General features: G+C 45.8%; 1 protein-coding gene across 1 annotated transcript; it reads right to left on the reverse strand.

Annotated features, from left to right (window-relative positions):
* Positions 1–1,862: 1,862 nt before the first annotated feature.
* On the reverse strand, positions 1,863–6,392 carry FAM32A (family with sequence similarity 32 member A). The gene is made up of 4 exons (XM_008706391.2): positions 6,243–6,392; positions 5,982–6,123; positions 2,423–2,476; positions 1,863–2,122 (listed from the first exon to the last, which is right to left on the reverse strand). Exons 1-4 carry the CDS (start codon positions 6,314–6,316, stop codon positions 2,054–2,056), a joined length of 339 nt encoding a protein of 112 aa, XP_008704613.1. The 5' UTR covers positions 6,317–6,392; the 3' UTR covers positions 1,863–2,053.
* Positions 6,393–16,673: the final 10,281 nt, after the last annotated feature.

A 16,673-nucleotide genomic window follows, 5' to 3' on the forward strand; every position in this document is an offset into this window, starting at 1 on the left:
AGGGGAGTGTGAGAGGGAGAAGCAGGCTTCCTGCCGAGCAGGGAGCCTGATGCGGGGCTTGATCCAGGACCCCGGGATCATGAGCTGAGCCGAAGGCAGACGCTTAATGGCTGAGCCACCCAGACGCCCCCTACCCCCGGCATTAACACTTAATGTACAAGCCAGATTTGACCTCTGCACCATCTCAGAAAAGACCAGACCCATTGTGGTAGACCAGGGTTTCTCAAACTTTGCTGCCTATTAGGGTTACCTGAGAAGCCCTGAAACATCTCAGTGACTGAACCCCACCCTAGGCAGCATCAGTGGTTCTTAATGCTCCCAGAAGAGTCTAACATCCACAAGGGTTCAAGAAATGTTGTGGTAGACTTAACAGTGATGGCCTGAATCAACCACATCTCCCGGTGTCTGTGCCCGTGGAGTTCTCTCCCTGACTGGGTTTGGCAACGTGGCTTGTGTTGGCCAATGGAATAGACCACACAGAGATTCTGAAGGAGTAGCTGCCACCTTAGACTTTCTGGCCACAGGCAAGCCAACACAGCTACACAAGTGAACTGCACCACATGGCATAGAACCATCCAGCCCAGCAGTCGACCCACAGAAGAGAAACCCTGCTGTTTTAAGTCATTTGGCTTTAGACTGGGTAGGCAGAGAGATGGAGTATGTAACTTCCAGCATACCGACGATGGCTTTTCACAGCTCCCATCAGGCTCACAAACCCCAGCTGCTGGCTCATGGATGGAAAAGACCTCCAAGGGCCTTTTCGCTAGGCAGTGGGGGAACCTGCCCCAAAGAGCCACTACTAATGAATGAGTGGGCTCTCAGGGGGGCTGCAAGCCACAGGTGGAAAAACACGTCACCTAATTTCTTCCAAGTTGAGGGTGAATGGTCACTTTGCAGTATGCACATTCCACATGTGCAATAAATCCAAAAGCAGCGTTTCTAGTGATAATCAAACCGCTTATAACGGATGAAGACACTCAGACTTCTGTTTAATAACTATTTTTTCCTTTATTTTGTGCACAGGTGACAGCCCCAAACCCAATACTTGCTTTTTCTCTTTTGACTTTGCTATTCTGTCCCTACCTAGGTCCACAGAGTCTTCCTCCCAGTAGTACATGCAGCTTGAGCCGCAGCAGGTAGGTACACGTAGGTCCTCAGAGATCACGGCTCTCCAGCACCAAGACCTGGGTCCTCCCCTTTGACTGCACTGTCTGTGCTGGGCTCTGCCCAGGTCCCGTCACCCCTGACGTGTCCTTAGGCCAGAAAGACCAAGTGGGCTACATGGTATGTGCCAACTCTGAATAAACCCAGGGGATGCTTAGAGCCTAAGGTTGAGGGTAGTGAGGCCAGCTGTGTTGGGGTTCCATTAGAAAGGGATGCCGTGCTTGATTAGCGACGTCTGCCACGGCAACACCCTCTTGACATGTCTGGAATGGAGACACTAGAGGAAGAGGCTGCATGCTGGCCACAGGCTCAGACAGGGACCAGGAGGGCATTCCATCCGCTTTCCAGGCTGCATTGTCTCACACCAGGTGGCTAGGGAGGCCTTCTGAAGTCCATGAAGGTAAAGTGGCTTCCCTAGGCTCTGGAAGGAACAGCCTACGCCCCAAGCTAGAGGGAACCTGGGAGGACAGCTCACGCAGGGCCCTGTGGGGTCTGCAAGTTGCAGGCCGTGCCGGCATTAGCTCCTTATCTTGTTTTATCCAGGGCAAGAGAGCTGGTGGACTATCAGAGTTAGATGCAACTTGGGGGTAAAGACACTTTTCTGTGACACACAGAGATCCTTAATCTCTGGATAAACTTGCAAAAATGTCCAGCCCAGACTTAAAAGGTTTATCTTCTACGCTACTGACCAACCAAAATAGAGTAAAAGGACAGTCTTACTTTAATCCAGTTCCAGAAAGAGGGCACACTGCTTTGGAAAGCACTTGTCTCAGCAGAAGATGCAAAAGTATGTGTAAAAGAATGTTTCTAGAAAATACCAAAGGCACCAAACAGAGCCCCAACTTTGCCTTCCACTTCTTGATGCCACTCCGTACCCTGGATGGGGAGGCTACTTCGTCCAGCTGACTTTGGGAATGTCGTAGTGCTCCGTGAGGGTGTCCAGGTGTCTGTTGAAGTCCTGGGAAAGCCGAGAAGAAAACCCACATCAGCACAGTCTCAGACAGGGCACCAGGATTGTGTGGCACTGCCCACTCCCACTTCTCCACATCTTGCCTCTCCTCCATGGGCCCCCTCCTCTCAAAGCCACCCGGCCCTGACCCTGGGCTTATCTTTAAATGACCCTGGGGAGGTATCACTTCTGTTGGGTACCCCACTCCCCACCCCAACACTCCAGGGGCTCCCTCTGCCAGGCTCCTAGCCTCTGGGCCCAGCTGGGGCCCGACATAGCCTGGTCTTCCCCACTGGGCATGTAAGTTACCTCCACTCTCTGCTTGTGGGTTTTGGATGCTTTCTTCAGGATCCTTTCCATTTGCTGAAGAGAGGAGAGAAATGGAGGTGAGTTCACACACTTGACACAGCCCAGGCCAGCATGGGGTGGAAGACAGAAGCCCCCACCAGCTTGCTCTTACACCCAGCACGGCTGGAGGTCTCAGGGTATATATCTTGTCCCCCCTTAACTCTACTCAGGCTGGTCCGACAGGGACGCCTGGCCACAACATGTCCCACCAGGACCGCAGGCCAGCTGCCCTTCGGTCAGAGTGGCAAGGAATGTACTAGGCCTGACGTGAGTAGACTGCTGGGAGCTGTATGTGTGCTTCCTGCATCCCTGGGCAACAGACTGCATCCCCATTTTGCAGAAGAAATTTCAGATGGGGTTTGAAGAAGGATGAAAAATGAAGAAGGCAAAGGGCCCAACACATCGTAGGAGCTCAAGGGAGTAGGTGCTGGTGACCCAGTGCCACGAGGGCTCCGAGATCCACATCACCCTGATGAGTGCGACTGTGGCATGTGTATCCTGCCCCACCATGACGTGCCCCACTCTTCATTCCCAACACCGGACGGGACCTAGTAAGCTAAGAGCACAGGACGCAGAGCCAGACGAACCTGGGGCTGCACTCGGCTCTACGTTTACTGACTGGGTGACTATGGCAGACCTTGACGCCCCCTCCCCGCCTTGACCCATGCTGCCTGGTATTGGTGCCCTAGTGCAGTTCTCTGCCACAATGACTCTGGGCTAGCCCTGTGACTCAGTTTACTTAACAGAATGCAGTGCCAGTGTTGGGCTGAAGCCATAAGACCCGGCAGCCTTTGGCTTTGTGTTCTTGGAAGCTAGAACTATGCAGGAAGTCTGATGACCTTACTGGAAAGAAAGGACCTGGAGAATGAGATGACACTTGGGGAGAGAGGCCACGGGGAGGAGCAAGAAGGCATCAGACATGTGATGGTGAAGCTGTCTTGGACGTCCTAGCTCAGTTGGGCCTCCAACCCCAGCTGCCATCTGACTGCACAGACTCCAAGTGAGGCAAACAGGAGAACTATCCAGGTAAGCCAAGTCAACCCACAGGTGGGTTAGCCCATCTGTCAGCCACCACCTGGCTGCTCCTCGCTGTCCCTCATCTCATTTGCTGCTCTATCTTCCTCTGCCTCCAGCTGGCTCCCACCCGGCTGACCCTGCCTTCCCATCCCTGCCTCTCTTCCTGCTGCTGTGAGCCCCTGGGAGGCCTGTGCCTCCTCACAAGAGGCCACACTGACTTGACCAGCTGCCACCAATGCCAAGCACTTGGTAGGGCTCTGCCTCCCCTCTCCCCCCTCCATGTATCAAGTTCACAGGGTGTCTTGGGTGCTGTCACCACCCCCACTTCACAAACAAAAATGAGGACCAGCCTGCAGAGTGGGTGATGGGGCTGGAGATGCCAAGCCCTAACCCTTCAGGCTGGGTCCCTGCTCCATGGGCCCTTCTTCTAAGAACTGTCCAGCCTTCGTGCTCTCTGTGCTCAATCAAACACCCTTCCACAAGGGAATCCATATTTCCCAATTCCGCCTACCTTTGCCCACACTTTCCCCCGTGTCTCTCCTGGTTCAAAACAAAACCCACAGCAGTACTTCCAGTTTTCAATAGCAACAACAAAAAAAACCCCCTTGACCTTCCACCACCCTCCAGCTACAGGTTCATTTCTGTTCCTCTCGATAGATCTCCCAAAAGTGATTTCTGCATCTTGTCTCCACCTCTGCTTTTCCTTGTCCTCCCTTGGATCCCCTCTAATCAGCCTCTCTTCCCCCTCATTCCAAAAGCCAATTAAGGGCTCTTGGTACTCACCCCACAAGACCCCTTGGCAGCATGACACTGTCGATCACTTCTTCCTTCTTAAAACGCTTTCTCCACTCAGCTCCTAAGGGCACACTTTCCTGGTTGTCCTCCTTCCTGTGATCCTTCCCTTTGCAATTTCAGATCCTAGACCTCATCTCTATCACTGTGCCTCATCAGAGGCTCTCATCCAGTCCCACAGCAATCCCAGAACGTTTGCAGGAGAGGCCCAGACCTCTCCTCCAAACTGTGGATTCAGATACCAAACTATTCACAAAAATTCTCCATTTGAACTTCTAATAGCCATTCAAACATTCAAGCGTTCTCTAAAGCCAAGGTCTTGACGCCCCGCTTTAGAAGTCTGCTCTATCTGCTGTCCTTCCTACTGCAGTAAATAGCATCTTCATTTACCCAGCATCTCCCACCAAAAATCTTGGTCATTCCTCATTTCCCAGTCCACACCCAATTCATCAACTAATCCTGCTGTTCTTGCTCCAAAATCAATCCCAACCCTGATACCTTCCATTGCTTCCACTATCACTGTCCTATTCTGAGCCACTGTTATTAGTCGCCTGATGGGTACTCTCCCCTATCCCACTTCCACTCCAGGAGTAACATCCCAGCGCAGCCTGGGACTATAACCTCAGAGAAGGAACTTACGTGCATTCACTTGTTAAATTCTCACCACAAATCTGTTAGGTAGGGACTTCAGCCCCACTCTACAGGCGAAGAAAGAGGCAAGGGAGGTTAACCAACCTGCCCAGAGTTACACCACCACCAAGATGCGGTAGACACAGAATGGAACCCTGGATGGTCTTGTTGAAGCCAGTAAGTCTCACCTTTTTTTTTTTTTAATGACTCAATTAAGCTTGAGAGTGATGAGTTAACTCTTCCTGATGTTACTGGACAAATCACCCAGATCAGGGTTAGAGTTTCTCAGCCTAGACACTTGACATTTTGGGCCAGATCATTTGCCGGGGGGGGGTGGGGGGGGGTGGGTGCTGTCTTGATTACTGTAGAATGTTGAGCAACATCCCTGGCCTGATCCCATTAGATGTCAGTAGCACTACTCCCCACCCCCACCAGCACACCCTGAAGTTTTAACTAACAGAAATGTCCTTAACCACTGCCAAATGTCTTCTTGGGAATGGATGTAGGATACAGATACAACTTATTTGAATCTGCTAAACAAAGTCATCATGGAAACAGACTATGGAAACTTATAGCCGGGTGCATGACCATTTAATATCAAGAACTAACATCAATTGAGCACTGACTTTATGCCAGACCGAGTGCCAAATGCTTTATCTGCATGACTTTATCTAAAGTTCCCATCCCTTTTAGAAGAAAGCACTATCCTGATCCCTAGAGATAAGTAAACTGAGGCAGAAAGAAGATAAGTCATTAGCCCCGTTGTCACTGGGCAACCGAGAAACTGCGCTGGAATCCAAATCCGGTCCCCAGCTCTGGCCTTTCAACGCCAGCCCAGGCTTTCTCCTCTGCCATCCACTCTGGCCAGAGGAGCTTCCTGTCCTCGGATCTCCCCCAACCGTGGACTCTTCCTCACCCACGTAGCATCATCCCGGAATCGAGATCTCTCTGACCGCTCACCATCCCTCCGAGAGACCCGGGGCTGACCCCAATTTCAAGTCGCCCGGCCCTGCCTCTCCATCCACTTCCGGAGACCCAGACCTGCTGCGCGGGGTATCCCCAGCTTCCCCATCTGCCTTACCCGCTTCTCCTGCATCTTTTCGAAGGCCGCCTGGGCCGGGGTTCGCTTGTCCAGGCCGCGCCGCTTCTCCTCCTCGTTCTTTTTGCTCGTTCCCATCGCTTCCAGGAGTTTCGCCTTGTCTTTGTCCTTCTTTTTCTTCTTCCTGGGAGGGGAGAAGCGGGGAAAGAAGGTGAGGGAGCATCAGGGAGCAAGAGTTCGGGGACTCTAGAAGAGGCTTAAGGGGGCAGAAGACAAGCCTTTGCGGTGCTTTCGGGGACTCACCGCTTGGTGACGCCGAGCTCTGCAACGCCTTTTAATTTCAGGGGCCCCTTTTGAACCTGCTCGTAGGCAGCCATGATGCCCCTTGCAGTTCGGTAGGTAAACTGCCACACTTCCTGTTTGAGTACATCAGTTACGTCGGAATGCCCGCCTCACTTCATCTTGATTGGTTGAGCTAGGAGCTGCGCCTGCGCTCTCGGCATCTGGCTCTGGACCACCCTTTCCGGTTATAGGTGGTGCCTGGAGCGTCGGACTGGAACTCCTCTTTTGCATCCAGTCTCCTGCCGCACTTCCGGCTTGACGCCCACTTTGGGTTTCTCCAGGCTTGGGCTCCATGGATCAGCGAAGCTCCTTTGAGAGATTCCACCATATCTTCCCTCCCTCCCTTCCTCTTCTCTCTTTTCTCTCTCTTTTTTCTTTTCTTCTTTCGATTTATTTATTTGAGAGAGCGATAGCACATGCTAATGGCTAGTGGAGGAAGGGGCAGAGGGAGAGAGAGTCTCAAGCTGACTTCACACTTAGCGGGGAGCCCAAGGTGGGGCTCCATGAAGACCCCAAGATCGTGACCTGAGTTGGAATTGAGAGTCGGATGTGCAACCGACTGAGCCACCCAGGTGCCCCAAAATCCCCATTTCCTAAAACGCAGTGTTCTCTTGAGTGTTTGTGTGCACTTGAATGTTCTGTTGTCTTTTATTGCTGTATTTTGAGAATTGTTTTGTTTTTAAGGTTTTATTTTTAAGTAATCTCTACACCCACCTTAGGGCTTGCACTCCCAACCCCAAGATAGGAGTCATATGTTCCACTGACTGAGGCAGCCAGGCACCCCTGAGAGTTGAACAGATAACCTAAATTTGTAAACCTAATCAGTACTTTTTCCAGGTTTTGGTGACTAATGGTATTACGTGAAATACGTGTCAATTGCATTTGAAAAATTTTTTTTTAATATATTCTATTGAGGTATAATTTATAAACAGTAAAATGCACTCATTTTAATTGTACATTTTGATGAGTATTGTCATGTTTACACACCTGTGCAATCACCGCCACAAGATCTAGAACATTCCGTGTCACAAACTCCCTCATTCCCCTTCCCAATTAACCCTCCTCACTGTTCTCCCCAGGCAACTCCAAACCTGTTTTCTCTCACTGTAGATTAGATTTGTCTTTTGTAAAAGTTTCATATACATGGAATTATACTATACACATTCTTTTGAGCTAGAGTTCTTTCAATGTGCATAAAGTGTTTGAAATTCTTCCTCTTGTTGTTGTTTTTTTAAGATTTTATGTATTTGAGAGAGAGCACACTAGAGAGAGAGAGAGAAAGAGATACAGGGCCTGATCCCAGGACTCTGGGATCATGACCTGAGCCAAAGGCAGACACTTAGCTGACTGAGCCACCTAGGCGCTCCCCTCTTGTTAGTTACAAAAGTACTCCATTTGTATTGCTGAGTGTTATTCCATTGTATACATATATTTGATTTTTTTTTTTAATCCACTCACCCACCTATAGACGGACACCTGGGTTGTTTCCAGTTTGGAGCCCTAATGAATGGAGCTGCTGTGAACATCAGTATATAAGTCTTTGTATGGATGTAAGTTTCATCTCTCTTGGGCTCGCTCCTGATGCTTTCATTACTTGAAGCAGAATAGTAGCACGGTTTGGTTTTTCTCATTATAAAATATTGAGTCTCAGCCACTCTGTTTTGAGAGTTTGATAAGAGAAAGAGTTGCATAGGATGTACCGAAAGCCCTGACCTACTTATGCGGTAACACCTGGGGTGCCAATGAGTGGGGTTTTTTAATTCCCTGATATCACAAGTAATTTGCTTATTAAACAAGCAGAACTATTGTCATAACCGAAACATTCCTATTTTTCTTTCCTTCCATCCTTTTAAGCATATTTCTTAGTGTGGGTCATCTTCCTCTGGCCCTGGATGAAAATGCTGTCAGGACTTATAGCTTTTCTCTCACTTTTTATGGGATCTACAGTACTATTGCCATTTTAAGTAGCACGTAGTTCTCAATTCAATATGTAGAATGTCTTGATTTGGAAAGAATAGTCTCCCTTTTCCTTGGCTGGGACATACACACTTAATAAAAAATAAGGCAACAGGACCAAAATGCCTTATGCTAATCTCCACATCACCAAACAGAGACTTAACTTCATTACAGTTTTTATTCAGAAATGAAATCTTGGGGCACTTCGATGGCTCAGTCAGTTAAGTGTCTGCCTTCAGCTGGGGTCATGATCCAGGGGTCCTGGGACTGAGCCCCATGTTGGGATCTCTGCTCAGCGGGAACCTGCTTCTCCCTCTCCCTGCCACTCCCCCAGCTTGTGCTCTCTCTTTCTCTGTCAAATAAATAAAATCTTTTTAAAAAGAACCTTAAAAAAAAAGGAAATGAAATGTTAAACCAGTCAATCAGGAATTCTCTGATCAGCACTAGGTAGGTAATCTGCCTGACAGGGTGGTGGGATGGAGCCGGCTCTGCACTGACCATGGAGTCTGCTTGGGATTCTCTCTCTCCCTCTCCCTCTGCCCCTCCTCTCTCTCTCTCAAAATAAATAAATAAATAAATAAATAAATAAATAAATAAATAAATAAATAAAATGGGATTTTATTCTATCTTTGCTTTATTTTTGACCTTCTCCCCAACAGAATGTTGTGACTGCTTTTGTATGTTAATACTGAGGAAAGCAGAGAAGAGACACCAACAGATCTCCCATAATCCTCTGCTGAGGATTAAAAATATAGAGAGAGGCATATGCCCTGTGTGAGAAAACCACACAGTATGAAAAAGATTAAAAGAAAAAGGAAAACAAAAAAATAAAAACTTCTCTTCCCACCTCTTTCCAAAATGATTAGCAATTTCATTTTTATACTTTTCAGCACAAATGTGCGTATGCCAACATCTGTATATCTGTGCAATGTTCTTCTGTTTCTGTCCTCAGCTTTTCATTTAGCAAAATGTCTTTTTCTTTAAAGATTTTTAAAATTTATTTTAGAGAGAGCTCACGTGTGAGTGGGGGGAGGGGCAAAGGGAGCCTGCTCAAGCAGACTCCACGCCAAGCCCAGAACCCAGTGTAGGCTCTGACATTATCAAAATGTCTTGAAGCTCTTTCCAAGGACCCAGTTACTTCCCCTCACCTTCCTCAAAGTTTAGTGAGGCCCACCCTAACCAACGCCCATCTACATGCCCACTAATCTCAGCTCACTTTTGCAATGGCCCGAATCCGTAGTATTATATACTACTATAGTATTATGTATATTACATAGACATAATCCAAGATTATGTACATTTGTGCATTTTAATTTAAACTGCTATTGCTCGAACTGTGCCAAAGACTTTTGAGGCAGTGCGGAGGAGGGAGAAGCAAGCATCCCAGAATCAGGCCAAAGGAGGGCTCGGGCCTGATATTTCCACTTCTACCTGCAGGGGGCAGCAAGCGACTGCCCAATTCTCCAGCTGTAAGCTCGCCCTTTAGTGCTCAGGAATTGGAAGAGAGCAGCGTCCAGAGAGAATGGGCTTCCTGGTGCTGCCAGCCGGTCCAGGCTTGCTGGTGGGGCGATTCTTGACAGAATCACCTCCTCAGGGGGGAATAGGACAGACTCAGCTGGGGAAATCTGTTTTCCCCCAGCCAACCTGGTAGGTTTGAAGCTCCTCTCTGGCACCTCCAAGGCTGTGTGCCCTGCCCGAAGTGGCTTGATCTCTCTGACCTTCTCTTTCTTCTTTTATAAAATGGGGCTGCTGCTGCTGATAATAATAGCTAATACTTTTTATGGATTTACATGGATCAACTCATTTACTCCCACAGCCACCCTGTCACACAAACCATCCTGATTTTACAGGTAGGGAAACTGAGGCACAAACTGTAATCCAATCTATGCTGTGTGTTCCAGTCTTTCCATTTTTGCTTTTGTCACCATAGCATGAGGCCATCCATTGTAAGATGTGTCACTATTTTATAAACCTCTATGACAAGCATTTCTCAACCTTTTTTTTCCATTATCATCCCCTAAAGAGAATAGCCCCTAAAGAGAATTTAATTCAATTTAATTTAATGAGAGAAGTTAAATTCCAATGATTCAGTTTTTGTCACGGATTGAGCTTTGGAGGGCAACAAACCATTGAAATATCTAGGGTTTTTTCATCCCCTCCTCCTGGAACCAATTTTCACCACTTTAGGAGCAATATTGCCCCCACTGATAATTTATGTTCTAAGAGAGGATTTGTGCCAAATTCCTGTGTTTTTGCTCACTTAAATTTTTTAATTTTATATCCACTTAAAGAGTCATAAGATTTAAATACACAGAGATTTTTATTATATGCTATTCTTGCATATACATACAAAGAAAATACAATAAATCAGCTAAGGTTTTCTAAATGTCTTCATACACAGAGTTACAACTCACCGAAATCACTGTCCAGCTGTAAGTGTCCAAACTGGTGTTTTATCACACAACGTTGCCCTCTGTGCCATCAAGGACCCTGATAAGGCACAGTTCTTTAAGACAGTCTGCATTGTTCCCAAAGAATAGAATATTGAAAGGGAAAGCAGTTATCCGAGGGTGGAAAATAATGGCAAACGTCGCCTTACCCAAGAGCTCAAGGTCAACATTGTCGGTGATGTCATGTAGTTATCAAGTAACCCCAGGTATGATGTGATGAGGAGGACACCTCACTTCTGAGGTCTTCCCCCTCAAAACCCATAAATCTACTCCAATCATGAGAAAATACCAGACAAATAAAAACGAGGGACATTCTATAAAGTACCTGACTGGTACTCTTCAGGACTATCAAGGTCATGAGAAAAAAAGACTGAAAAATCAAAAACAAATAAAACAAAACAGACTGAAGATTAGGAGCCTAAGATACTAAGTGCAATGTGGGATCCTGACACAGAAAAAAGGACATGATAGTATATACCCATGTTCACAGCAGAGTTGTTCACAATAACCAAAAGGTGGAAAGACACCAAATGTTCATTGATGGATGAATGGATAAGCAAAATGGGATCTAGCCATAGAAAGGAATATTAGTCTTCAAAAGGAAAGAAATTCTGAGACCCGCTACAATGTGGACGAACCCGGAAGACACGCTGAGTGCAAGAAGCCAGACAGAAAAGGACAAAGACCATATGAGTCCATTTACATGAGGTTTCCAGAATAGGCAAATTCACAGAAACAGAAAGTGGGATGGTGAGTTCCAGGAACTGGGGGAGGAGAGAATGGGGAGCTGTTTCATGGGGACAGTTTCAGTTCTACACGATGAAAAGAGGTCTGGGGACAGATGGTGATGGCTGCACAACAGTGTGAAATGTATTTCATTCCACTGGGCTGTGCACTTAAAAATGGTCAAAATGGCAAACCTTACGTGTTATTTTTACCACAATAAAACATTTTAAAACAACAGGGAAATGACACGGAGAGATCCCTTGTACCCTTTTTCCAGTTTCCCTCAATGGTAACATCTTATCAAACTCTAGTGCGCTATCACAACCAGGGTATTGGCATTGCTGCAGGAAAGATGCAGAGCTGTCCATTATCACCAAGATCCCTCTTGATGCATTTGATTCACACCCACCTCCCCCCACCCCATCCCTGCACACTGGCAGCCAGCAACCTGTTCTCACTCCTATAATTTTGTCATTTTAAGAACACTATGTAAGTGGAATCACACGGTATGTAACATTTTAAGATTGGCTTCCCCAACCCCCCAACACACACACACTCAGCATAATTCCCCAGAGATTTATCCAAGTTGTCAGGTGTATCCCTTTTACTGCTGAGTAGCGTTCCACGATATGGTTGGACCAGTTCATTTCACCATTCATCTGTTGAAAGATACAAGAGTTGTTTCCTGTTTGCGGATCTTATGAATAAAACATCCGTTACAGGTTTTTATGTGAACGTAAGTTTTCATTTCTCTGGGATTGCCCGAGAGGGCAAGTGCTGGGTCATTTGGTGGTTACGTTTTTGTTTTTTATTGTATTTTATTGTAGTAAGAGCACTCAACATGAGATCTAACCTCTTCACAAATTTTTAAGTGTATAGTGCATTATCGTTGGCTATAGATACAATGTCCAGTAGACCTCTAGAGCTCACTCAGCTTGCTTGATGAATCTTGCTCTGCACCTGTTGGCTAGTAAGCCCCATTCTCCCTCCCCCCCCGCCCCCACCCAGCCCCTGCGAACCACCATTCTACTTTCTGCTCATCTAAGTGGAATCCTACAGTGTTTGTCTTTCTGCGACTGGCTTATTTCACTGAGCAAATGCACTCAAAGGTCATCCATGTTGTTACACATTGCACAACTTCCTTCTTTTTTCCATCACGTGTATATGCCCTATTTTCTTTATCCTTTCATCCATCCATGGACATTTAGGTTGTTTCCATATCATGGTTATTGTGAATAATGCTGCAATGAACACAGGGGTATTAATATCTCTCTTGAGACCTTGATTTCAATTCTTTTGGATGTATACTGGATCCTATGGGAGATCTGTTTTTAATTTTTCGAGGCACCTCCATACTGGTTTCCATAGTGGATGCACCATTTTGCATTCCCACCCACAGTGTACAGGGCTGCCATTCCTCTACATCCTCACCAACACTTGTTGCCTTTCGGGGTTTTTTTGATAATAGCCATCCTGACAGTGATATCTCACTGTTGTTTTGATTTGTTTTCCCCTGATGATTATTGAAACACTGTATTGTCATTATGATTCTATGTTCTCTATCCTATATTATAAGAGGATATAGTTGCATATTATTTATCATAATAAAGCTGGAATTTATCCATAGAGAGATAAAATTAATTTATTTATACCATGAAAAATCATTTCTTGGAAATGCAAAAAAGAAAAAAATCCCATTATTGGAGTTGAGTGTCAGCGAGGCAGCCTCTGGTGGCTGACTGACATGAGCAGCAGCTTACTAATTGTAATTAGTGCTTGCTGAGCTCCAACACAGCACCGCCAGCTTGCCCTCCTCCAACTGTGTCAACCTTACTCCAGCCTCAGGGCCTTTGCACTTGCTCTTCTCACTGGCAAGGACTCTCTTCCATTCGCTATTCCTTCACTTCCCTCCTGTCACTACTCAAATATCACTTCATCAGGGGGCTTTCCCTTCCCAATCTATTTAGCTCAACCTCTTCTCCCTCTATCCCTGCCCTGTTTTATTTTTCCTCCTGGAAGCACTCCTAATTATGTGTTTATTGATTGCTTGCCCACTGGAATGTGAGCTCCATGAGAGCACTGCTTTTGTATTATCAGGACCTAGGACAGTGCCTGGCACACAGTAGGTGCCCAATAACTAATTGTCGATGGGTAGTGGGGGCACAACCAAATCACAGAGCGCCTGATGGGGTCAGGCGTAGGAATCTGGATTTCAACCATGAGGCACTGGGGAGTAAGGAGATCTTTGCTAATTAGTTTTCTTATTGTCTTCATTTTTTTTAATGTATTTACATGCAAGAAGCTCACTCTTTTTGGTGTATAGTTCTATGAGTTTTGATAAATGAATACAGTCATATAACCAACACTACAATAGAAATATAGAACAGTTTTCATCACCCCTAAGATTCCCCTGTTCCCCCATCTGCAGCCCCTGGAAACCATTGATCTGTTTTCTGTCCCTATAGTTTTGTCCTTTTGAGTACGTCATATAAATGGAATCATCCAGTAGGTAGCCTCTTAAGTCTGGCTTCTTTTAGTTAGCATAACGCATTTGAGGTTCATTCATTTTGTGTCTATCAATAGTTCATTTCGTTTTATGGCTGAGTAGTAGTCTATTGTATGGACGGACCCCAGATTGTTTAACCATTTTCCAGGTGAAGAACATTTATGTTATTTACAGGTTTTAGATTTTATGCACAAAATCGCTATCACTGTTCATGTACAAATATTTTTTAAAACGGAGATATAATTCCCATACCATAAGAGTCACCTTTTAGAGTGCACAGTTCGGTGCGATTTATCACCTTCACAGAGTTGTGCAACCATCACCACTATCTAGTTCCAGAACATTTTTATCACTCCAGAAGGAAACCCCACCCCCTTGAGCAGTCAATTCCCATCCCCCTCCCCCAAACCCTCGGCAACCACCACTTTCTGTCTCTATGGATTTGCGTCTTCTGGATGTTTCATATACATGGAATCACACGCTATGTGGCCTTTGTGTCTTCTTTCACTCAGCATGGTGTTTTCAAGGCTCATCCACATTGTGGCATTTATCTGTGCTTCATTCCTTTTTTATGACTGAAGAATATTCCGTTGTACGAATGGACCACAATGTCTTTATCCATTCACCCATTGATGAACATTCGGGTTGTTTCTACTTGGGGGCTATCGTGAATAATGCTGCTATGAGCATTCACATACAAGTGTTTATGTGGACATCAATTCTCTCCCCCTCAGAGTGACAATTGCTATGTCATATGGTAACTCTATGTTTAACTTTTTAAAGAACTGCCAAACCATTTTCCAAAGCAGCTGCACCATTTTACATTCCCACCAGCAGTGTATGAGGGTTCCGGTATCTTCACATCCTGGCCAACACTTGCTATTATCTGTCTTTTTTGTTATAGGCATCCTGATGGGTATGCAGTGGTATCTCATTATGGTTTTAATTTGCATTTCCCTAATGACTAATGAGGTTAAACATCTTTTCATATGCGTATTTGCCATTTGTATACCTTCTTTGGAGATATGTCTACTCAATTCCTTTACCTGTTCTGTTTTGTTTTAATAGACTTTGTTTTTAGATCAGTTTTAGGTTCACAACAAAATGGAGCAGGAGATACAGAGATTTCCCACGTGCTCCCTGCCCCCACACACCCACAGCCTCCCCTACTACCAACATCCCCCACCAGATTGGTGCATTTGTTATGAGTGACGACCTTACATTGACACATCATATTATCCAAAGTTTACAGTAGGGTTCACTCTTGGTGTTGTGCTTTCTATGGTTTTGGACAAACGTATAATGACATGTAACCACATTACAGTATCATACAGAATAGATTCACTGCCATAGGGGCTCCTGGGTGGCTCTGTTGGCTAAGCATCTAACTCTTGATCTCATCTCAGGCCTTGATCTCAGGGTCATGAGTTCAAGACTTGCATTGGGCTCCATGCTGGGTGTGGAGCCAACTTAAAAAGAAAAATGCTGCCATAAAAATTCTGTGTTCCATCTATTCATCCCCTCCCCCAAATCTTTGCCCATTTTTAAAAATTTGGGTAATTTATCTTTTTATTGTAGTCTCATTAGAGTTCTTGATATATTCTGGAGATTAGTACCTTATCAGATATATGATTTGCAAGTATATTCTCCATGCTGTGGGCATGTACAGGTTTTCGTGTGCCCATAGATCGTTTCATCTCCCTTGGGTAACTACTCAGGATGGCTGAGTCACAGGTTAAGTGCATCTTTAACTACAGGGAAGTTCTGATCCGTTTTCCAGAGTGGCCGATCTATCTTGCATCACCACCAGCAATTAATAAGAGTTCGTTGCCCCACATCCTCTCCAACACTCAATATTGTCAGGTTTTGGGGTTTGTTTGTTTGTTTGTTTGTTTGTTTAATCATCCTACGGGGGTCTTTAAAGCCTGATCACAGTCATATGCTATAAGATGGTTTCACACCCTGGGCCAGAGGAGAGTTGATGAGACTTGGAGGAACTGTAATAGTCCAGAGAGTGGGGAAGAGGGAAGGGGATGATCCAAGAGCAGTTCAGGGGGGCTGGGGTGTGACAGTGGAAAAGGCTGAGCAGGAGAAGAAAGGGAGAGACAGGAAAGACACAGAGCAAGAAAAGCATGGAGCACCAGGTTAAGGACTTTTGACTCCCAGTTGTTCTGCGCAAAAGGATTCTAGGTCTTAATAAGGTTGGCAGCTGCTACGTTGTATCTACCCATTGAGGCTGCAAGGTGAACATTAGCATGCTAAAGGCTCTGACAAGTCTTGCAATAAAGAATTCTGTTTGGTATTATTTAACCAACTGTTTCTCTAACTTACACCTTGGATCACTTTTCTTAAGCCATAACATCACCATCACCATCATCATCATCATCTCTGGGGAGTGGATATCTGGGGAACCTCATTTAGTTTGTTCACCCAGTTATTATATTCCCAGCGTCTAAAATTTATGCCCAATCGTCAAAAAATTTTTTTGGTTGCATTAATGATCTCATTAGATCTTCAGGATGACTCAAAGAGTTAGGTACTAATATAACTTCCATCCTACAAATGAGGCTTAGAGAGGTCAGGTGACTTGTCTAAGGCACATAGCTAGTAGGTGGAGAGCTAGTATTTGAGCTGGGATATGCTTGCAGTCTCTCCATCACCCTGCCTGTCTCTGGAAGGGGCCCCATACCCCCAGCCTCACCCAGTTGTGGCAGATGTGGTCTGCTGTTCCATGACTTCCGGCAGTCCTTCTTG

Source organism: Ursus maritimus, unplaced genomic scaffold, assembly GCF_017311325.1.
Source record: "Ursus maritimus isolate PB19 unplaced genomic scaffold, ASM1731132v1 scaffold_14, whole genome shotgun sequence".
NCBI classification, from domain to species: Eukaryota; Metazoa; Chordata; class Mammalia; order Carnivora; family Ursidae; genus Ursus; species Ursus maritimus.

What these genes read in the sequence shown, in the direction of transcription:
- FAM32A (XM_008706391.2), bottom strand. Translation starts at nt 6,316, where the DNA reads ATGGCTGCCTACGAGCAGGTTCAAAAGGGGCCCCTGAAATTAAAAGGC. An exon ending in GAGCTCGGCGTCACCAAGCG is followed by an intron (nt 6,124 to 6,242) that starts GTGAGTCCCCGA and finishes CTCCCCTCCCAG; the next exon opens with GAAGAAGAAAAAGAAGGACA. An exon ending in AAAAGATGCAGGAGAAGCGG is followed by an intron (nt 2,477 to 5,981) that starts GTAAGGCAGATG and finishes TCCTCTCTTCAG; the next exon opens with CAAATGGAAAGGATCCTGAA.